The 22,738-nt window shown below is 49.4% G+C and overlaps 2 protein-coding genes across 5 annotated transcripts in view; one reads left to right on the forward strand and one right to left on the reverse strand.

Annotated features, from left to right (window-relative positions):
- Positions 1–2,570: 2,570 nt before the first annotated feature.
- LOC130680909 (zinc finger protein 558-like) overlaps positions 2,571–22,738 on the reverse strand; it is a 28,638-nt gene continuing 8,470 nt past the window's right edge. For 3 of the 4 annotated variants that reach the window (XR_008993943.1, XM_057492702.1, XM_057492703.1), the window contains exon 4: positions 14,482–16,025. Coding sequence is in view for 3 of the 4 variants with exons in the window: in XM_057492702.1 (XP_057348685.1) it covers positions 15,967–16,025 (59 nt within the window). In the remaining variant the exon portion in view is untranslated. Of the gene's footprint in view, positions 3,001–14,481; positions 16,026–22,738 lie in introns of those variants that run through there. The other variant, XM_057492699.1, reaches the window with a different exon arrangement.
- LOC130680910 (platelet glycoprotein VI-like) lies at positions 10,336–13,068 on the forward strand. The gene is made up of 4 exons (XM_057492704.1): positions 10,336–10,606; positions 10,834–11,130; positions 11,385–11,511; positions 12,966–13,068. Exons 1-3 carry the CDS (start codon positions 10,453–10,455, stop codon positions 11,420–11,422), a joined length of 489 nt encoding a protein of 162 aa, XP_057348687.1. The 5' UTR covers positions 10,336–10,452; the 3' UTR covers positions 11,423–11,511; positions 12,966–13,068.

Here is a 22,738-nt window from a genome sequence, read left to right on the forward strand (position 1 = left end):
TCCTAACAGGTTAGTCACTTCCCTGGGCTCCACCCGTTAGGTGTCGGGAGAGCCCCTCCTCCAGTTGTGACAATAAAAATATCTCCAAACATTGCCCAGTGTCCATGGGACACTGACCCACAGTGTCCTAACCTCTATGCTGGTTTGCCCCACAAGCCCACAAGACCCTAATTTCTGCACAAAGGGAGCTTCAGCACAAGCTGTGGGCTCTACTGTCTGATGAACACTGGATTCAAGTCTTGCTCTGCTTCTTAGGGGCTGTGTCACATCAGGCCACTGAGTCCTGTGTTTCCTTACTTATAAATAGATAAGAGGACAACATGATCTTGGGGAGTGGGGAGGCACATAGGGGTCTCTTACAAGTTTCAATTAAATGGGTTTAAAATACCCAGCCTCCAACAGAGGGTCTGATCCAGATATTCCCCATCAGGGTCTCCCTCCACCGTGTTTGTATCTGTTTTGTTTTAACATAAATCTTACCCATGAGCTTTGTCTCCCCAGTGAAAGCCCAAATTTTGACTCAGCCCCGCCCCTAGCAGCTTGATTCCTCCTCCTGACCCACATTCAATCCCCCCACCACACACACCCCTGAAATCTGCACCTGTCCAGGTCCTGCTAAGTTGCTATCAGCTGAGTGTAACCCCAAGCACAGCAGCAACCTTGAGCATTTGAGCCTATTTATCTTAACAAGGGCCTGAAATGGTCAAAGAAACTGGCTCCTTCCAGGCACCACTGAGCAGCTGTGTTAAGCCACACCCCTTCCACACTGGAGTTAAGAATTCTGCGTTCATTTGTGGCCTCTATCTCCCCGTTGACTAGTTCTCTTTCAGCTAACTGATGGGATGTTTACCTCACAAAATGTGGCCCAGTGACCAAAATGTGAACTAGAGTACAAGACACAGAAGATAAAACAACATTGCACAGAGTTCGGAAGAGAGACAGTATATAAAGACACAAAGGCTGGACTTTTTCCCCCTAAATTCTGAGTCCCTACCACCAGAAAAAATAGGAAATAAAAAATCGGAAACAAAGGGAAAAGAACTTCACACCTCAAACATCAGGCCTCAGGGAAGAGAATCTCTCGACAACAGCCAGAACGAAAGGAACGGAATGACCCCCAGACACAGCAGCCGGACCAGCAGCAACAGTGAGGGCAGGCGGGGGGGCACCTCCACTGTCCACCGCAGAGCGTGCAGTCGTTAAGGATACGATTTTAGAAAGCTATTTTTCATCTCACCTAAAAATTGACAATCTGGGGCTTTTTTATAGTTACACCGGGCAAAACCTGTGGGGAGAAAACCTCACTGAGACAAAACGCTATCCTGACCCCAGTTCCACCTAAGCAGCTAAGCACAGGCTGTGGTTCCTGTGACTGGGGCTGGATGGCGCCCCGGGTCAGTGTTCCGAGGAGCAATCCTGTCAGCTACCCGTACATCCGGTGGGAAAATTAAGTGAGGCTTTAAGTATAGACTCACTTCTGTCAGAGCCTGGGAATCCGTGCTAAGTGGTTGTCTTGCCAATGGGTTTCAGCCCCGGGCAAGTTCGCTATGGAGCCCATGTGACCAAAGAAATTGACAGCAAAACGTTCTTTGGGGGTGAAAGCGGTTTATTACCTGGCTTGTTCCCCCGGCAGTAGGTCGAGCACTAGCATCACTGCCTCCTTCTCTGGGCCGAGCCCTCTGTGTAGCGCAATAATACCATATTGCCTAAAGGTGAGGAAGTGGTAGCCTAGCAACAGGCCAGTTACATCATCAGGTGGTTTAAGTTCAGTGAGGATCCTGGCCATAGGAACCCCAACTTCCCCACAGTGGTGGTTATGGATTATTTTTTAAAGAAAGTTCTAGAGCAGTTCTGATGCCTTTTCTGTGAATTACTGGCCATAGGTTGTGCATAATTTCGGAAGAGGCTGTGTTTTCCAGGGCAGTGGATTACATACAGACACACACAGACACAACCAGTGAAAGTTTAAAGAGAACTCTTACATGATCAGATCTGTGCTGCGTAAGTAACAGGATAGATTAGAACAGGGCTCAGCAAACTACAGCCCATCGGTCAGACATCGTCTGTTGCTATAAATGACATTTCATATGTTCATTTATGTGTTGTCTCTAGCTGTTTTCATGCTACAACAGCAAAGTTGAGTCACTTTGCCGGTGACCGGATGGCCTGCAAAATCTAAAATACCAGCTCTCTTTATAGAAATACCAGGCCCTTTATAGAAAGCATTTACCAACTCCTGGGTTAGAGGATCACAAAATGGGTTAAAGAAGCCACAAACCACAGTGATCATGTAGATTATCAGACAGCCATTAAATTAGGCCAGGAAATACCTGAGGTGGGGTCAAAAAATAGAAGAAACAACATAGTCACCTGTGAATTCTGTAATATTTTTCCTGGACTAAGTACGCCCAGAGTGGAGTTCACGTGACATCACGGGAACCTTAGTAAGGCCAGCTCCGGGCAGCGAGCTGTGCCTTTGCTGCCCTTATGTCCTGGGAGAGAGAACAGACACCTTGACATCAAGTGGGTGTGCAGCTTGAGCAGAAGTGACTGTACTCCAGACAAAAGCATAAAAATAAAGGGGATTTATTTGTCCTAAGCTCTACATTTGACCCTGGAATTGACATCTGACCCTCCGGTCTCCTTGATGAGATGTCTTAGCCACATCAGAGCACCCGCGCTTTAGTAACGACTAAAGAATGATGTCGGGGTGCCCAGGCCAGGGGGCCCCAGCACGGGGATCTGCTGCCCTGCCGTCTCTGCACTCAGCTGTCACGTCTGGGTTCAGTCCTTCACCCCCGTCCACAGCTTCTGCATTTCCACGCTAGATTCATCCCACTTCAACCTCAGTGTCTTTAAGGGGCCATTGTTTTGTTTGAAAGCCGGAAGAGCACCAATACTCCACTCTGCCCCAAGGCGTGCTGTCCGGAGCTTCGGGGCCGTGGGCTGCTGATGAGAGCAGGTGCAAGATGCTGACAGCACGGAGGACGGCCCCAGAGCCTGCGGAGAGAGAGAGCACAGACCCGCTGGTTCGCTGCGCAGGTCGCAGTTCTCATTTAGAACTGACGATGTTGCAGACACTCTTCCTTGCTGGGGACCCAGTAGCAAAGAAATGAAGTAAATATATATACTTCATGGAGCTTATTTTAATGACATCAGACGTCAGGATGTGTTGTGCTGAAGACAGAGGATAATGGTATTGGGACAAAATAAATAGGATTACGTAGACCGCACAGAGAAGGATCCGGCAGACTGTGGTCAGTGAATTCCTCCCTGGGAAGGAGCTAAAGGAAGGTGGAAAGGAGGCCATTACAGTAACTGGGGAAATAAGCCAGAGCAGCTGAAATACCAAGCAAAGGGGGAGCAGAAAGAGTGGCTCATAACCGGTAAGAGGACCCCATAGGGTCCTGTAGCTTATTGTACATCATAGGGTTTTATCTATATCCAGATGTGAGCTTTTGAGTCTTTGGACACAAAGGTCCTGGGGTCTGGCCTGCAACTTGAAAGGTACCTCAGGATGATGAGTTGACAACAGACTCGAAGAAATCGAGGTTCAAAACCATACCTGCAGCCCGGCTCAGAGATTCAGTGACAACCCGCATGCTCGCTGGCGGCTCCGGTGAGAGCGTCAGCAGTGGAGAGGCGCTGGACATGCCCTAGGTCTGGAAGAAGATGCCTCAGAATGACGTGCACGTGAGGTGTGAAATGAAGGAATAAGATCGGAAGCCTCAGGGTCAGTGTACAGAAGAATTAGATTGTTTTCCTTTAGACTTTACAGCAGGTTAATTATGCTCAGTAAGGCATGGCGTGTTGTCATCGCCTCCCTTTCCCAGAGCTCCTTCCAGACTAAAAGATGCCTTGGCCAGTGGAGGAGAGAGGCAGGTACCATGTAGGGGAGACGCAGCACCTATTAGCTGATCTGTAGCCTTGCGAGCTGACGCCACCCAGGCGGACCCCTCGACCGGTGTGGTGCCTTCTGGAGGCACTGGAGATACAGAAAATCAATTCAATTCCTGGCCAAAATGAAATACACAGTGGGTAAACGGATTAACAAACTATTGTATGGCCATAGAATGGGATATTATTTGACCATGTAAGGAACGAAATATTTACTCTTGAAAACATTATATCAACTGAAGAAACCCAAAGCAAAAGCCTATTGTAAGACTCCATTTATATGAAATGTACAGCATAAGTAGATCCGAAGAGACAGAAAACAGATTTGTGGTTACCAGGAGGCTGAGGGGAATGGATGGTGACTGTCTGTGAGTCTGGAGTTTCCACCTGGGGTGATGAAAACATTCCAGAACTAGGCAGGGGTGGGAGTTGCAAATTAAGTATACACAATGCCACTGAGTTGTACACTTTAAAAAAAAAGGTGATTACCTTTACATTATGTGAATTTCACCTCCATAAAAAAATAAATAAAAAATTGTATCATTCTAGGTAGGGCAGGAAGATGTTTACGGCCAATATATTCTTTCTTACAGAGAACAGAGCGTGGTGCACTAGGAGAGTGGAAGACCTCAGAATCCTCACAACTAGTTTGCTCCCCCAGAATAACCAAGGTGGGAAGGGAAATATTAGCAGACAGCCCTGCAGATCGCAGGAGCTGAGCACGCTAGTCAGGAAACAATAAGCAGTGAGAACAAAGGCCTTGCAGTGGAGACAGGCTGGGCGTGTTCGGGGACCTGAGAAAGGGGCTGGTTGAAGATGCACCCCGAGGTGGGCAGAAAGCAGAGAGGAAGCCAGACAGACAGGAAGGGCGTGGCCATGGAGAACGCTGTCCTCCAGCGTGGAATACGGATTCACACGCTTGTCATAGAAAATGTTTATACCAAAGTTGACAAGCTCACAAAGTAACCTGATAAACGCATTAACTGTGGCACGATGAGGCCGCGTCCTACGGACTCAGTTTGTACCAAGGTCTTGCCGGTTTCAACCAGACTTATCACGTGCCCTCACATCTGTCTACATGAAACGGGTGTGTGCGCACAGACTCAGGCCAGGGTCTGTGGCTGACATTCGGGGTAACTCAAGCCCTCACACGGAGGTTTCAGCCCACCATCGCCAAGGCTGTCATCGGCCAAGCACAGGTGTGTCGGCCTCTGGTTGACAATCAGAGAAAAGAGAGGTCCCCGCAAAGGCTTCAGTAAGGTGACAGTCCGCCAGCCTCCGAAAGTGCCGCCCGAGCAGATGGAGAGAACACCTCCGAAGCCCGCGCTCCCTGCAGACGCCTCGCTTGTTCATTCCCACCCCGTCTTGCGCTAGTGATCAAAGCCTGGAGAGGCAGGGGTGAGAGAAGGGGAGCAAAATGCAGGTGATCAAAGGGGGGGCCAGGTGTCTACGTCAGCAGGTGCCCCGCAGGTAACCCAGCAAATCCAGCTACGCCGAGGGGGCAACACGGTGCCCAGGGGCGGATGCTGATCCGCGCCCTCGGGAGAGCCCGGAAGCCGGGGAGGTCCCAGGAGCCCCACGCTGGATGCGTCTGCGGCTGCGGCTGCCACAGTCGGGCGGGCGGACGGCCGCTCTGACTCACAAAAGGCAGGCAACACGTATCTGAAATAGCACGTTCGTAAGCTGGAGGATGACACACAATTCTGGGTGATTCTCTCCCATCGGGATTCAGCACTCAATGCGCAGACAAGCCGGCTGGGGAAGAGAGGCCGGAGCCTCCTCCGTGTTCTGTTGGGAACACGTTCCCCGGCTCAGCACGGAATCCAGTCCGGGCGGCCGCTCACTTTCTAGCTCGCCCACCGGCACAGAGCAGCTTGCAGGGGTCGCTGGCAGGAGAGGAGGCCTACTCGTGGCAGCAGCTGAGGGGATGGCGGGTGGGGACGGCGGCGCACGGGCAGGCACGCCCTCGGTTTTGCTCAAGCCGCCGTTCAGACAAAATGTCGCTGTCCTCATGTCGGTATCCCCTCCGTTATTTCCTCCCACATTTCCGCGCATGCACTTCCTCCCTTCCCCGCAGGCTCCTGACTTCTAGTCAGGAGAGGTCACATCTCACACGTGCCCACGGTGCATCTGCCTTTCACAGCTCAGTTCTCACTTACGCCGTAAGTTACGGTCTATATGTTAGCAAGCGAATGACAGACTCCTTGAAGGTATGGACCATAAGAGTTGTTTTTTTATCTTTAATTTTCCTGTCATCTAGCATGGTTGTGGAATTTTAAATGGGATTGAAGTAAATCTTAAATGGAATATAACATAGATTTTCTCTAATCAAACTCTGGGCTTCAAGAAACAGGTCAGCATTTTTAAAAACAGGTAAGATTCTCCTAGCACCTGGTCTGTGTCACCTTCTTCAGAGAAGGAATCAACCTCATGTTACACGATAATGAATCTAGCTCATAAATTACCCCATGTACACAGCAGGAAGTGACTCTTTAAAGCAGGCTTAATCCTTCCGAAGGGAAGATGGAATCAACGCCCACATTCCCGTCTCCTCTGCTACACTCTTATTTCCGATCTTCATTTTCACTTCTCTCTTTAAAGCTTCTTAATCTGTTCTAATCTAGTCCTTCTAAACCTGTAGTCCACCCCCCTGTTGTGAAATAGCCTCCTCCCCAAACCCACAAGCCCCGTGGCACGGAGGCAAGCAAGCTGCCTGTCACCTGTGTCAGCAGGTACAACTGATGTTCGGCACAGCTATTTGCTCCAAGTAAACAGCATGATATTTTCAGTGGCTTAATTAAAGCCTTCTAGGCATGTTGTTCGGGGGAAAGGTTTCAGCAATGTTCTGTATGTAATTTTGAACAGGACTTAGAAAGTTCATCCCTTGAACGTGTTGGTTTAAAAGGATGTCCTAATCGTCCCCTGCCTCGGTGGCCCATATCACGCTTTACACCTGCCGCGACCTGCCTTACTCAGATTTTCCGTCATGAATTCACCATTGCCTCACCAACACACTATTATTCATGAATTTGGATCTGCTCTCTAGAATATTTCCCCAATTCCCTCCCAGGTCTCCTGACATGCAGGCACCTCTATTTCCTCCAGTCTGTTTCAAATATGGCCCGTAGCAGATGTACGGAAACATCCAGACTCCTGGCCAGATTTCATGACAACTCACTGTGACGTATGGTTTGCCCTGTAGACACACGGAAGGGAGGAACCATCTCATTTCTTTGTGTTCTGAGCACCTGGCTGGTCAGAGCCTGCTCAGGTATTCAAACACCGCTCTCACGTTAGAGACACCCAGGGTCACTGTCACGAGACCAGCTTGCACTAATACCACTTCCTGGAGGTGACAGGTGATAGATTATTCGCTCACAAAGATTCCTCACTGAGGACACTCAGGAAGCTGTGATCCACACCCAGAACGCTCAGGTTCTTTTTTAACCAAATACAGAGCAGAGATGCACCCAGAGACAGAGAGACGGCCCTCCTGTGACCTAGGAGGAAGAGATGGAGACAGACGCGGGCCCCTGCAGAACAGCACACGTGCGAGCAGACATATAACTGGAAGCGACACAGCATGGAAACAGCAACAAGATGAAAACGTGACCTACAGGATGGGAGGAAATGTGTGCAAATCGTATCTGATAAGGGGTTAATACCAAAACACATAAAAAACACATACAGCTCAGTAGGAAAAAAAACCTGACTAAAAAATGGGAAGAAGATCTGAATAGGCATTTTTCCAAAGACATACAGATGGTCAACAGACACATGAAAGATGCTCCACATCACTGATCATCAGGGACATACAAATCAAAGAGGTACAAAATTCCAGTTATAAAATAAATTTGGGGGATAAAGGACAACAGAGGGAATGTAGTCTGCTATGGAATACAGTCTGCTTAAGATACTGGAATGTTCCATTATTTTTGTAGCATAACAGATGGTAACCTTGTGAGTCATGGTGAGCATTTAGTAATGTTTATAATTGTCAAGCCACTATGTTGTGCACCTCAAACAGCATAATATTGTGCATGAACTATATTTCAATTTTAAAAAATCACAATGAAATTGCCTCTCACGCCTGTTAGAATAGCTGCCATGAAATAAAAAAAGGAAGATATTGGGGAACGTGTGGAGGAAAGGGAACCCTCACACACTGTCGGTGGAAATGAAAATTGGTGCAGTTACGGGGACGTCACGCACAGCATGATGAGACAGTTTTCTCAAAGACAGAGTTGGTGGGGAGGGAAAATACATGAAATGTCCTAAGTCCAGTGAGCCCATTCCCAGCGCAACACCTGCAACACCAGAACAGGGCCTGCTTCCGGGGGACCCCATTCCTAATCACAGCGCCACACCTCCCGCCCTGAATGGTGTTTGTGCAATGAAGGCCCCCCAGAGGGGACACCAGACCCCGAGCCCCAGGGAGCAGGAGGCTGTCCCGCAACGGGACGGAAGGGGCGCACACGGTTCTCACCTGTCGGCCTGAGCGGTGGTCCCGCGGCCAGCACCCGCTCCTGAAGACCCCCTTTGCACCCGCAGCGAGACGCTCCGCAAGACCGGACAGCGTCGGAGGCAGAGCGCCGCGCGCTGCAGGTCGGCCGCCGCTCAGACGCGAGACGCGCCCTCGACGTGGGCATCGCCTGCTGCCCCCGCAGCGGCTGCGGCTGCTGAGACTCGTGCAGGCGACTCGCAGGGGCAGCACCCCGGGCGCAGGGGCGTGGCCGCCCTCCCGCAGCGCCTCCCGCAGCCTCCGCGCGCAGGTGGCCGCCAGGAGCGCACGGCGGGTGCGCCGCGCCCAGGCCGCCCCAGAAGACGCGGTCAAGTGGCGCGGGAGGCGCGCCCGCGGGACCGCCTCCCACCGGCAGCAGCGGCCGCTCCAGCAGGATCCCCGGGCGCGTGGTGATGAGCAGCGTGGCCTCAGCAGCCTGTCCTTCGCGCTGGTTCCCGAGGAGCCCGGGCGCCGCTGCCGCCAGTCGCCGCAGACGCGGTGGAGGAGCGCGCCCGCGGGCCCCGCAGCTCCTCGGAGCCGTCGGCCCCCGGCAGGGCCTGCCTGGCGCACGCACGAGGACCTGCCTCCGTGGTGGCGTCGCGGGAGCCCGGTGCGCGGGGCCCCTCACCGCCGGCGGTCCGCCCACGCCTTAGCTGTGCGCGTGCTGGGATTCAGGAGCGGCTTGAACCTTTGGCTTCTCCGGGCCGTGTTGCGGGGGAAACGGTCACCGGCTCCCAGCCAAAGCGCCTCTTGGGGATAGAAGAGAAAGTTGGGGCTGGGATCGTGACTACAGCCACCTGGAAAATACATCGTGAAAGAACCAGAAATAAGCCCCAAATACCAGATCGACAGCAGGGACATCTCCTGAGAGGGGCTGATAGGCCACAGCCTAGAATCGCGGGATTGCAGTAAAGTCAGCAGGCTGAGCAGCAGCCGCTTCCTTGGTGCTGTCGCTGCAAGTATTTGGGGGGAAAAGAACAAACCCGTAAATTCCATGAGCACGCTGCACTCCTTCGCCTAAGTTTTTTGGGATCAAGAATACCATCCCAAATGACAGATGAAGGACTAGGGCTCAGAGATAGGTACTCACTTACTGCAGCCCGTGTATTCCCTGTAAAAGAAACGTCCATCTAGTAAGAATGCTGTCTGCCCGGCCCAGCTCCACGATGGGCCTGTGGGGCCCCTGGGACGCGGCGGGTCTCGCTCTGCAGGGTGGAATGGCCCCCACTATGATTACCACTGCCTGGTTCTCAACCTTTACAATGAGACTCCCGATGAAATCACCGGGGCTCTGTCCTTGCGATCCTGAATTGGTCTGGCGTGGGTTTGAAGGAATCAGGAGCTTTGCAGAGCTCCCCAGGCAATTCTGACACGCCATCTGTCTCCTGGACCACCGGTGCCATGGTCCCCAACCTCAGGACTATGGACATTTGAGATGGAGGCTTCTTTGCTGAGGGGCCGTCCCCGCAGGACGTTTCCCAGCATCCTTTGCCTCTACTCACTAGATGTCAATAGCACCCTCCAGTTTTGAGAACCAACATGTCTCCAAACATTGCCGGTTGTCCCTCTGGAGGACCCCAAGCCTGCTTCCTAGGAGGCTGTGCCGCTTGCCAGAGAGATGGCCCTGGTTCTTCCCACCCTGCTGTGTCTTGGTGAGCCCTGGAGGGGGGTCGGGGTCCAAACGGGAGGGGGCAGGAGGGCAGGTCGGCGGTATGCTAGGCTGGCCGCTGCTTACCCGCTGTTCCCTTCTAGGCTTGTCTGCGGCCCAGGGAGCTCAGGCACAGGGTGGCGAGACTTTCAAAACTCCTGAGGTCCCCTCTGCTGTGCCAGCTATCAGCGCCTTTAGCCAGTGGCTGGAACACGAGGGGTGGCATGGAAGGCTGGCGGAGGGGCAGACACGCCTGTAGGTCCGTGACCTGGCCCTCTCTTCTAGGAAATCTCCCCCAGCCTCAAATCACAGCTTGGCCTGGGTCCATGATTCCAGTTAGGCATCCTGTCACCATCCGGTGCCACGCGGCTGCAGATGTGGAAATGTTCAGGATTTCTCAAGAAGGATGGCCCGAGCCCACGGATGGATTGAAAGCACAGGAGTCCGGGGAGGTCAATCTCACAGAGATCACAGAGACCGCTCAGGGCCGCACCGCTGTTCCTACAAGAGCCGTGGCTGCTGGTCCAGGCTCAGCGAGCCTCTGAAGCTGGTGACGACCGGTGAGTGGGCCGCAGGGGCCGCAGAGCCAGAAGCGACCTCGGCCAAGGGAAGAATCCGGTCGTGGAGCTGGGAAGCACAGAGCAGCTGTACCTCTGTCCCCAGGGAGGGACCCAGGATCCCTCAGGACAGGACAAGGACGGTGGGAACTGGAGCCTGGCCTGGGCAGGGGGCCGAGGGGAGCTGCAGGGAGGCTGCTGCCCCTGCCACCAACACCCTCCCTCCTCAGGGGCTTTCGACAAGCCCTCCCTCTCGTGTGCTCCTGGCACCGTGGTGCCTCAAGGAGACGACATGGAGCTGCGGTGTTTCTCCAAAGCCACGTTTGAAATACTTACTCTCACCAAAGAAGGCATTCTCCCCACCCAGAACAGAAGCTCCAGCCCCAAGGGCTCCGAACGCCAGGCCACCTTCCTCTTGAAGCGCAGCTCCTCCGCACATGGGGGGACCAACAGATGCTACGGCGCCTTCCACAACCACCCCTTCGTGTGGTCTCACCCGAGTGACCCGTTCCAGCTTGTGGTCAAAGGTGAGGAAGCCCTGCCCATCAGCCCGTGTGACCCCGAGACGACGCTATCCCGTGCGGGCAGTGATTGGGAAGGTGGGTGGTGGGAGAAAGGTGGGTCAGCAGGGGGAAGGTGGGGGGGAGGGCGGATGGTAGGGGAAGGCAGTTAAGCAGGGAGAAGGCGGGCAGGGGAGGAAGGCAGGTCAGCGGCAAGAAAGGTCAGCGGGGGGAAGGCGGGTGGGGGACATGCTGGCGTGGACATGCCACTCTCGGCGTAGGGCCATGGAGCTCAGGCATCTGGATCGAAGAAGTCTGAGCAGAGGTCAAGGAGAACCCCTCCTGTTTCATCCCCATTTGCAGAAGCTCCTGAGTGTCCCAATCCCACAAGACCAGGTTGGTCCACGGGTAAGTAACCGAGTTTAGATGGAAGACTTAGGAGTTTCCATTTTCTCTTCTCTGACTTGGAGCAGAAGAAGGGCTCTGTACCAGAGACAGAGGCTGTAGGCAGAGAGAGAAGAGACGTGGCAGGTAGGGGTCTTCAGACCACAGATAATGTCCTTGGGACCCACAGAAGCCATTTGCCATCCATCTGTGTTGCCGATATTCCTGAGCTCCCAGGACTGATAAGCCCTCAGCCACAGAGCTCTACCCCCAGAAGGGAGAAGGCTCGGATCAGCTCAGAATCATGGCGGGGGTGGCTCTGGGCTCACCCTGTGCTCTAGAGGCTCTGTCCCTACACTGCCCTGACACAAAGAGTATGAGGGTTGCATCTGCAGCCAATTCACTATGTCGCCCTGCTGGTCTTTAGACCATCCGAGGTTGGGGGGAAACATTTCACGGGGCGGCAGACATGTGAGGACTTTCATGTCAGACTTTGCTTTGGAGTTGGAGCCCCGAGTCCCAGGGAGATGGGCAACGGGAGGTTGGCTGTGTAAGTCTCGGGCTAGAAGAGGGCAGGCTGGAGACGCGGGTGCAGAATTGATGAGCACCGGGATTGCGGAGGAAGTGGTGGACGTCCCAGGCACTGTGGTGGACGGAAGGGACTCCTCAGGGACGACATGGACCTGCAAAACCTAGGACAGAGATCTGGAAGCCATGGCCCGAGGGCTAAATCCGGCTCCCTGCCTGTTTGATTAAAAAGAAAACGTGAAAGGTTTTTGAGAATCCAGCTGCGTCTGTGTAATACAAAGGCATCCTGTGTCCACAAATGTCCACACAGCCGCTCAGTTCTTAATTCCTGAAATGAGCTCCTCCGTCAGCCTTGCTGTGGTCACACTGTCACCTTCCCTCCACCCGCTCGGCTCCGACTTGCTCTCCCTCTGCCCCGGTGGGCGGTCAGGGTGCAATGGGCCAGCTGGTGGGTGTTGCGGCTTCGTGGATTCTTGGTCTCTCACCAGTCCTCACCTCTGGCCCTGTAAACAAAAGCAGCCACAGACAATACCCAGCCGTGAGCAAACGTGGTCCACATGCCCACAAAACACCCGGAACAGGCACTGAAATGTGGATTCAGGTTGTTGGTACAGGTGGCAAAGTGCTTTTGATCCACGTCGGTGGCTTTAAGGTGTAAACTCCATTCTGAGTTCGCGGCCACAGAATCAGCGTGGCCCAGGGGTGCCCGGGGCCATCACGTGTGGACCCTGTGTGGATGCACATGGGGCCGCGTTTCCAAGTGCTCTTTCGTAGCCATGACGGCATGGGGCAAGCAAATGAGGGGCTCAGAGCCCCTCCCTTGGCTAGGGAGTGGGGACCGCAGCCCTGTGCTTGGAGAGGAGTGGACAGGGTCTGAGGGGACACACAGGCCCAGGACGTGGTGAGGGACAGCTTTCCTACGCATTCTCCTTTCTATGTTCTCCCTGTAGCCCTGCCGTCCAACCACACCTTCCAGGAGAGACACCAGAACCTTCTGATTGCCATCCCAGGGGCCACCATGCTTCTCGTGGTCCTCCTCCTCATCTTCCTTTTTCCTCCACCAGCGCAAAGCCAAGAACAGTAAGTCCATGAGATGCAGTAGGTCCCGGCCCGGCAAGCTTGCCCAGAGCCCCAGGGCCGCAGGGCTGCCGGAATGGGAGGCAGCATTTGCCGGAGGAGGGGAGAGGGAGTGTGGGGCAGGAGGTCTGGGGTTTGCTGGCTGGCCCTGTGTTCTTGATAATGCCCTGCCCCAGGCTCCCACTGAAGTCAGAGGCCAGGCCTGGGATCACCTCCAACAGCCCTGTCTGGAGATGTGACCACCTCTGTCCTTGTCCGTTCTGGCAGCTGCAACAGAATACAGTAGACTGGGGACTTACACAACAAATAGTGCTCTTCCTCCCACTCTGGAGGCTGGGGGTCCCAGATGGAGGTGCAGGCGTTCCGGTTCCTGGCAACGGTCCCCTTGCAGATGGCCACCTTCTTGCGGGGTCCTCACAGTGGGGAGGGAGCTCTGGCCTCGGCCTCAAGGACACTGACCCCATGGTGAGAATTCCCCTCCTCCACCCTCTAGATGCTGCCCGGAGAGATAGACAGCCAGAGGCGGCCGCACCGCTGCGCGGGCAGGTAAGTTTCCTCCCCTGCCCCACCCCCAGCAGCCCCTTGGGGCCCCGTGTACAGCACCGTTTCGTATCCTCCCTTCCTTCCTTAGGCCTCTGAAGCCGTAGGCTCACAGGACATCACCTACTCCCAGCTGACCCGCAGCACCCCCAGCAGGGGTACGGCTGAGACGCCCTCCTCAGTGCCCAGGGAGACCCAGCCCAGCGAGTATGCAACCCTGGCCCCCAGATAAGTCATGCACCGCAGCCCAGCATCTCATCCAGCCCGCAGGACTTCCAGCTGCCTGTGGGGAGGTCCCCCCTGGAGCTGCTGGTCCTGAAGTTGAGGCTGATGGGCCCTGTGTCACTCAGAAGGCCCCACTGCCCCTGAATCTAGAGACCTCAACAGTTTCACTCATTCAGCTCCAGAACCACGACCATAAAGTGCCCAGCGATGCCTGAGACCCTCCAAAGTTATCGGGAGAATGATAGGGTCACACGGCAAAGGTTTCATTATTTGTTGATTAAACAAATATACTTTAACTCCTTGTAAGTGCCAGGTTTTATGTTGTAGACTCGGTGCACAGCGAAGATCCTAAAACCATCGTCAAAGAGCTGGCCGCCTAGTACAGGGTCAGCCCAATCTGGCAAGTCGCCTGTTTGTGTACAGCCCCTACATTTTGCATTTTGACATTTTTTTGCTTTTTTTTGTTGTTTGCTTCTTTTCTTAGTGGCAAAGTAAATAGAACATAAATCTACCATCTTAACCATTCTCAAGTGTGAAGTTCTGTGGCGTTGAATACATTTCACATCACTGTACAACCATCATCTCCACTGCGTTTTATATGGTTGGAAAAAATCAGAATAGGAATCATACTTTTAACAGCTTTATTGGGGGATAATTGATTTACAAAGAACCGTACACGGTGAATGTGAACAATTTGGTGAGTCTGAACGCAGGCAAACCCCTCTCCACAATCAAGGGGACAGACATGCCCACGAAGCCCGGAGGACCCCAAACAGGATGAAAGCGCATGAAAGAAAATAGTATTTTCTGACACATGGAAGTTACAGAAAACTCAAATTTCAGTATCCATAAGTAAAGGTTCACTGGAACATGGCCATGCATGTTCATTTACAAAATTACCTGTGAAATAGTTCATGTCATGATGGCAAGAGTTGCCACAGAGACCAGATTGCTCAGAGGCTGAAATGTTCACTACTGGGGCCTTGACAGAAAACACCTGCCAACCCCTGGTTGGGTGCAATGGTTCCCACACTTCAGTCTGAGTCAGAATTGGGCGCAACAGGACGTGGGAGGGTGGGCGGGGGGTGACAGATGGAGGAGGAAGTTAAGAACTGACTCTATGGCTCCTTCACCCAGCCAAGGACACTCTGCAGCAAATAGCATCCTTTACAAAATCCCCAGTTGTTCCAGGCCAGACAATTACCAGACAACCCCTTAAGAGATAAGGGTATAGTACTGTGATTTTCAAGCTTGGTTGCATATTCAAATCAACTAAAAAATTGTTTTTAATTATTTTGTGGGTTGAGCTCATTCCCCTCGGTTCTTGTCCCACCGCAACAAAGACCTGAAGGGCGGAGACACAGGAGTGAAGCAGAATGAAAGTTTTATTTGAAAGCACTTCAAGGGCGGGGGGGGGGGGGGTCAGGCCAGAGTTAAGGCAGACAAAGGCAGGTATATTTGCGTACACTCCGGGGGAAGTGGGCTAGAGTCAAGATAGATAAAGGCAGGTGTGCCTGAATAAAGCAGAGAGGAAGGAAAAATAGACGAAGGAAAGGGAAGCTCTTGAACTGCTGCTCCGCATAGGGCAGATCCCCTGCCAACTCCTAAAGCCAGGGTGGCCTGACGTCCACTGTCTGCTTGGATCTGCACAGCGTGGGGACTAAGCCCTACCACCCCAGGATTTGGGGGAGCCTCAGAGCACTGGATGGAGTGACATGATGCTCTGAGAACTTCCCAAAGGCAAAGAAAGGACATTTTTCAGGCAGGCTACTAAAGAGCATAATCATAAAGCTGCAGTCCTGTCTGGGTCACCCAGGCAGCAGGAACTTGCAAGCCCACCTGGATCAGAGCTCAGCAGCCCCTCCCTACTCATCTGGAGTAGAACAGGGAGAGCAACACACTCAAAGAAAGGGGAGTATGGTCAACCTCAGAGAGGAGGTGCACTTAAGGGTTTAGGGTCTGGGGTTTTATAGGGCCTTTTGGGTAAGGGTCTGCATAAGGCATCATGTACACAGGTGAGTCATAATTCCCTCGAAGTTTTGTCTTAAGAATAGGGTTATTTAGGTGACTGCGTTGGTTCAGACTTCAGCATTCTTTGTCCACGTAGGTTTATTTACACTTTGGAGGTCTGTCTCCTGCCCTGGTTACAAAGTTATTCCATAAAGGAGCTGGAAGAAGAGGAAGAAACAGCAAATAGGTTAAGTTAAAGAATAAGCTGGCTGGTGTTGGCAAAACTAGACAGCTACATGCAAGAGAATAAAACTGCATTATTGTCTAACCCCATATCCAAAAGTAAACTAAAAATTGATCAAAGACCTGAATGTAAGTTGTGAAACCATAAAACTCTTAGAAGAAAACATAGGCAAAAATCTCTTGAATATATACATGAGCAACTTTTTCCTGAACGTATCTCCTCAGGCAAGGGAAACAAAATAAAAAATGAACAAATGGGTCTACATCAAGCTAAAAAGCTTCTGTACAACGAAGGATACCATCAGCAGAACAAAAAGGCATCCCACAGTATGAGAGAATATATTTGTAAATGAAGTATCCACCAAGTGGTTAACATCCAAAATATATAAAGAACTCAAACACCTCAACACCCAAAAACCAAATAACCCTATTAAAAAATGGGCGGAGGATATGAACAGACAGTTCTCCAAAGAAGAAATTCAGGTGGCCAACAGGCACATGAAAAGATGCTCCACATCGCTAATGATTAGGGAAATGCAGATTAAAACCACAATGAGCTATCACCTCACACCAGTTAGGATGGCCAACACAGAAAAGACTAGGAGCAACAAATGCTGGCAAGAATGTGGAGAAAGGGGGACCCTCCTACACTGCTGGTGGGAGTGTAAGCTAGTTCAACCATTGTGGAAAGCAGTATGGAGGTTCCTGAAAAAACTGAAAACAGAAATACCATTCAACCCGGGAATTCCACTCCTAGGAATTTACCCAAAGAAAACAACTTCTCAGATTCAAGAAGACATATGCACCCCTATGTTTATCGCAGCACTATTAACAATGGCCAAGATATGGAAGCAACCTAAGTGTCCATCAGTAGATGAATGGATAAAGAAAATGTGGTACATATACACAATGGAATACTATTCGGCCATAGGAAAGAAACAAATCCTACCATTTGCAGCAACATGGATGGAGCTGGAGGGTATTATGCTCAGTGAAATAAGTCAAGCAGACAAAGACAAATACCAAATGACTTCCCTCATTTGTGGAGTATAAGAACAACGCAAAACTGAAGGAACAAAAATAGCAGCAGACTCACAGACTCCAAGAAGGGACTAGTGGTTACCAAAGGGGAGGGGTGTGGGAGGGCAGGTGGGGAGGAAAGGAGAAGGGGATTGAGGGGCATTATGTTTAGTACACATGGTTTGGGGGATCACAGGGAAAACAGCGTAGCACAGAGAATGCAAATAGTGACTCTATGGCATCTTACTACACTGATGGACAGTGACTGCCTTGGGGTATGGGGGGGACTTGATAATAAGGGTTAATGTAGTAACCACATTTTTTCCTGTGAAACCTTCATAAGGGTGTATATCAATACCTTAAAAAAAAGTCTAAAAAACAAAAAAATGACTGCCCACCCAGGCAGTACAGGTTACAAAAGATTACAACAAATACCACCAGTTTAGAAAGAAATACTTGAAGGGAAGAAATACAAGAGTTGAACTGAGTCAGTAACAATTACTCAGCCATCCCTCCTATGAAGGGTTTCTGAGACATCACCCCTGTGCATACCCAATTACATCATGTCTTGAGAAAGTTGTTCAGTGGATTAAAAGGGGGCATTTTTCAGGCAGAGAAAGACAAGTGCCAAATGATTTCCCTTATTTGTGGAGTATCACAACAAAGGAAAATTGAGGGAACAAAATAGCAGCAAGACTCAAGACTCCAAGAAGGGACTAGTGGTTACCAAAGGGGAGGGGTGGGGGAGGGCAGGTGGGGATTGAGGGGTATTATGTTTAGTGCACGTGGTGCGAGGGATCACAGGGAAAACAGTGTAGCACAGAGAAGGGAAATAGTGAATCTGTGGCGTCTTACTGCACTGATGGACAGTGACTGCATTGGGGTATGGGGGGGACCTGATAATATGGGTAAATGTAGTAACCATGTTTTTTTTTCATGTGAAATCTTCTTACGAGTGTATATCAATAATACCTTAATAAAAAAATTTTTAAAGGGGGAGACATTTTTAGAGTGTGTTTACTGCGCTGTCGAGGAGAGAGGGTAAAAGAAGTGCTGTGGAAACTGGGAACTCGGGAGTAGAAACTTAATGTGTTAGGAAGCGACAGTGTATTTCATCCCGATCAAGCTCCCACGTGGGGAAAGGGCTGCACTGGGGCAGGGCAGGAGAGGAGCAGAGGGACAAGGGACATGTGGGAGCAGAGCTTCTGCTTGCACATCTGTACAAATGTAATTACACAAGGGCAACTAAAATACCATTCTTTTTAGAAAAGAACTGTTTTAAAAAGTAGCACAATATATGCCGTTTCTGACTTTTGGAATTATAAGCATGGGGAAAAAATGGAAGAGATTTAAAAGGGACAATATGTGATGCTGCATAGAGGAAGATTTTGTCTATTGCAACGTTTGCTATAAAAATTTTTTAAGATTAATATCCCATGAGCTCCACTTCTAAGAATATATTCAGGAGAAACATATAGATTTAGAGATATTCCAGGAGATATGGACAATGTTTTCAGCAGGACTGGGGAAGAAAAACCAAGAAATACCCATCAAAAATGATGGATGAGTTTATTCTACACACACACATTCATAGACAATATAATCTTGCAACCAGTAAAACGAAGTAGGGAGATGGGTTCTGAATGTTCATTCCTGGCTTGGTGGGCAGAGTTTATTTGGGAAGCAAAGCTAGTATGAGGTTTTTTTACAAGTCAGAGCATTTCAAGGATGCAACCAAATGAGTTCAAAAAGGAATCCCACTTCAGCACGAATTACACAATTTAGTTTTTAAAAAGAAGCTTAAATTTCACATATAAATGTGATAGGGGTAGATCCCTTATTTTTTGTTAAAAACATAGTGTCCTTTTTGCTGGGCTTCTGTAAAAACTTAAACTCATATCCCTCAGTCTCTTCACACAATCTCTTTAATAAAAAAGATGCGGCCATCAGGAAAGGAGAGCAGTAAACCCCAGGCACTCACTACCCATGGAGACCCTAAATTAACAATAATATACACAGAAAAAATTATTTAGGAATCTACATAAAACTAGTCCAAAAGCTGCAGCTCTCAAATGACTACCCCCAAAACAGTGAGACAAAAAAATGTATGAAAGTTCATAACAGTTGGCAGCAAATCAAGTGCTGGTACCCTGAAAAGACTGACAAAATTGAGAAACCCATAGCAAGATTAATGAGAAAACCCAAGAGAATACTCAACTATGTCTGATGGATGATGTAAAAATCAACAACAAAACAACTGTAAACAATCTTTAACTGCACATAAAAAGGACTGTACAGCATGACCAGAGGGTATATATTCCTGGCAAGCAAAGATGGTTCAACATATGACAATCATTCCACGTAATGCTCCCTCCCTATTAACAGAATTAGTAAAACACCCTCATGGTCATTCATTTAAATTCATGAATACATCAACAGATAATCCTTTTGATGAAAACCCACAGTCAACTAAGAACAGAAAAAATTTTAAAAAACCTTGACATAATAAGCCACATATAAAGAGCTTGCAGCTAACATCATAGTAAATGATGACAGAGTGAAAACTCCTCTCTAACATCAGGAACAAGCCTATGCTGCATGCCCTATTTCTAGAAAATGGTACCACAAGTCCTAGCCAGAAGAAATAATCAAGATAAAGAAACAAAAGATAACCAACTAGAAAGAGGAGAAGCAAATTATCTCTGTTCACAGCTGATATGACTGGAAACAGAAAAAGCCCTGAAGATTCAACAGCAAAAAAAAAAAACCTGCAGAAAGTATTGGATGAGTTAAAAAATAATCAAGATATGAACACGGAAAAATAAATTGTTTCTATATATCCAAAAGGAAATGAAGAAATAATTCCATTTCCAATAGCAGTGAAAAGGATAAAACAGTTTGGCATAACCTTAGCCTATAAACTGAAAAGATGTAGACTGTACACTATAAACTGAAAAGATGACTGAAAGCAATTAGAGACAAAAATACGCAAATACATCCCAAGTTCACGGATGGAAGACTCAAAATTGTCTAGACGTCACACTACCTAAAAAACTGACAGATATAGTGCAATCCCTGCAAAATCCCAACAGCGCCTTTTGAAGAAATCTATCCATCCATCTTGATTTGTATGAAATTTCAAGGGCCGCTGAATAGCAAACACAACCTTGAAAACAACAAAGTTGGAGTTCTCATACTTCCTTAGTTCCAAACATATTAAAAAGCTGTACCAAAACAACATGGTACTAGTATAAAGACAAGATACAGAGACCAGTGGAACAGAACAGACACATTAGAAACACACTCTTGTACGCGTGGTAAATCGATGTCCCCCAAGGTGGTGAAGGGCACTCAAAGGGGGAAAAACAGGCTATTTCACAAAGGTGCTGTGAACACTGTATATCCACATAAAAAAGAATGAAGTTATAGTATTACCTCACACCATATACAAAAATTAACTCAAAATGTTATCAACTTCCTAGACTGAAGAGCTAAAAATATAAAATTCCTGAAGAAAATGGGAAAAGCTTCATATTAGACTCAGCAAAAATTTGTCAAATACACAAAGCACAGCCAACAAAGGAAAACCACGGTAAGTGGAACTACATCAAAATCAGAAAGTGTAGCACATAAAAGGACACAATCAATAGAGTTAAATAAGGGTAATATATGGGATGGGAGAAAAATTTTACAAATCATGTGCAGGGGAATATTGAGAATAAATAAAGAATCCTGAAACGGTCTGGTCTCTCCACCATGGGCGGGGGATTCCCACACCAACAAGCAGGGCTCCGACCCCACCTGGGTACCCTACAATTCAACTCAATTCTGGCAATTCAACTCAATTTGGACACTACCTGGAGACAGTGTCAGTAAGTTAAGCAAAGGCTTAGTCGTAAACAGCTGCCCCTGACCCAGGCCACCTTCAAATTCCAATCATATCTAAGTGTCACTCCTGGACTTCTGACCAAACAGCTGTATAGTAGAGGTTGAAATGAACCTCTTCCTTTGGTTCAATTATTTCTTAGAATTCACAGAAACGTTTTACTTACTCAATTACCAGTCCCTCAGGGAAGTCCAGAAAGGCCAGATGAAAGAGACACATAGGGCACAAGAGGGGCAAAGGCTGTGAGGCATCTGCGACCTCTCCCCGCACACCCCGCTCCCCGACCTCCAGGTGCTGATCGATGCACAATCTCTCCAAAGGGTCTGTTTGGGTTTTTATGGAGGCTTCAGTACATAGGCACAACTAATTAAATCATGGGCCATTGTTGACTGGACTCAATGTCCAGCCTCTCTCTCTCTCTTCCCGGGAAGTCAGGGGGTGGGACCAGAAGATCCCTGTACCCATAGGGTTGGCTTCCCTGGCAAGCAGCCCACCATCCTTAGGAGATTTCCAAAAATGCACCTCATTACCAAACTCACATGTGTCTGAAAGGGACTTGTTATGACTAAGACACCCATTTCACCTTCATGACTGAAAGAATTTTAGCAACTGAGGACAAGAGAACAAATATATTAACAAGAGATGTTCCCACTGCTGTTATCATTCAGGAAGTAACACGGGTTTTAGGAGTTTGGAGTTTTGAGCAGAAAAGGTGATGGGTACCGAATACATATTTCCGATTATAAATCACAATACCACAGACTCCTACAACTCAATCAAAACGAACCCCCAATGATTCTAATTAAAAGACAAAGGACCTATAGACATTTCTCTACACAGGACTTACAGATGGCATAGGAAAGGACGTTCAGTATCACTAGCCAGTAGAGAAATGTAAGTGCTATAGCCACAGAGAAATCTCTCATTTCACACGTATGAGGATGGTTACTATTAAAAAAAAAAAAACAGGAAAGAAATACTGAGGAGGATGTCAAAAACTAGGAATTCTTCTTTAACCTGGAAAGAGAAGTAAAATGCAGCTGCAATGGGAAGCAGTAGAGCAGTTCCTTGAAAACTAAAAGTGGAATTTGCATATGCAATTAAGGAAGTACCTGTGGATCCCCCTAAATTCACATGCTGTGATCAATCGTCCAGTCTGGAGGTGGGCCATCTGGGAGGTAAGGAGGCGTGAGGATGGAGTCCCCACAGATGGCAGCAGTGCCATCACAGCGAGGGGGAGGAGCACCAGCCCTGTCTCTCTCTCTCTCTCCCCCCTCTCTCTCTCTGTCCCCCGAGAAGACACAAGGAGTCAGCAGCCCCAATCAGGAGGTGGATCCTCCTCTCATCCTGCTGGCACCCTATCTTGGATTTCCCATCCCAGAATGGTGAGAAACAAATGTGACAAATGTCCTAAGCCACCCAGTTTTTGGTATTTTGCTGTAACATTATGAACTAAGACAGAAATTGGTACCGAGGAGGGGGTGCTGCTCTAAGAAATACTGAAAATGTGCAAGCGGCTTTAAACGGGGTCATCGGCCAAGACTGGACGTTTGGAGGTGCATGCTTTACGGTGAGGCCTATGAAGGCAAAGTCAAAGTGATTCAGGAGATGGCTCAGAGAGGAGAGGTGTGGAGAAAGCAGCCCTCTTCTTAGAGAGAATGTATCTAATCGTGTATCAAATGGTGGTAATACGGTAAAGTCCATTCTGATGCACTCACAGAAGGAAATGAGAAGTATTTCATTGTATAGTGCAGAAAAGGCAAGCCTTGCTATATAGCGGCA

The sequence above is a fragment of the Manis pentadactyla genome, chromosome 15, assembly GCF_030020395.1.
Source record: "Manis pentadactyla isolate mManPen7 chromosome 15, mManPen7.hap1, whole genome shotgun sequence".
NCBI lineage: Eukaryota > Metazoa > Chordata > Mammalia > Pholidota > Manidae > Manis > Manis pentadactyla.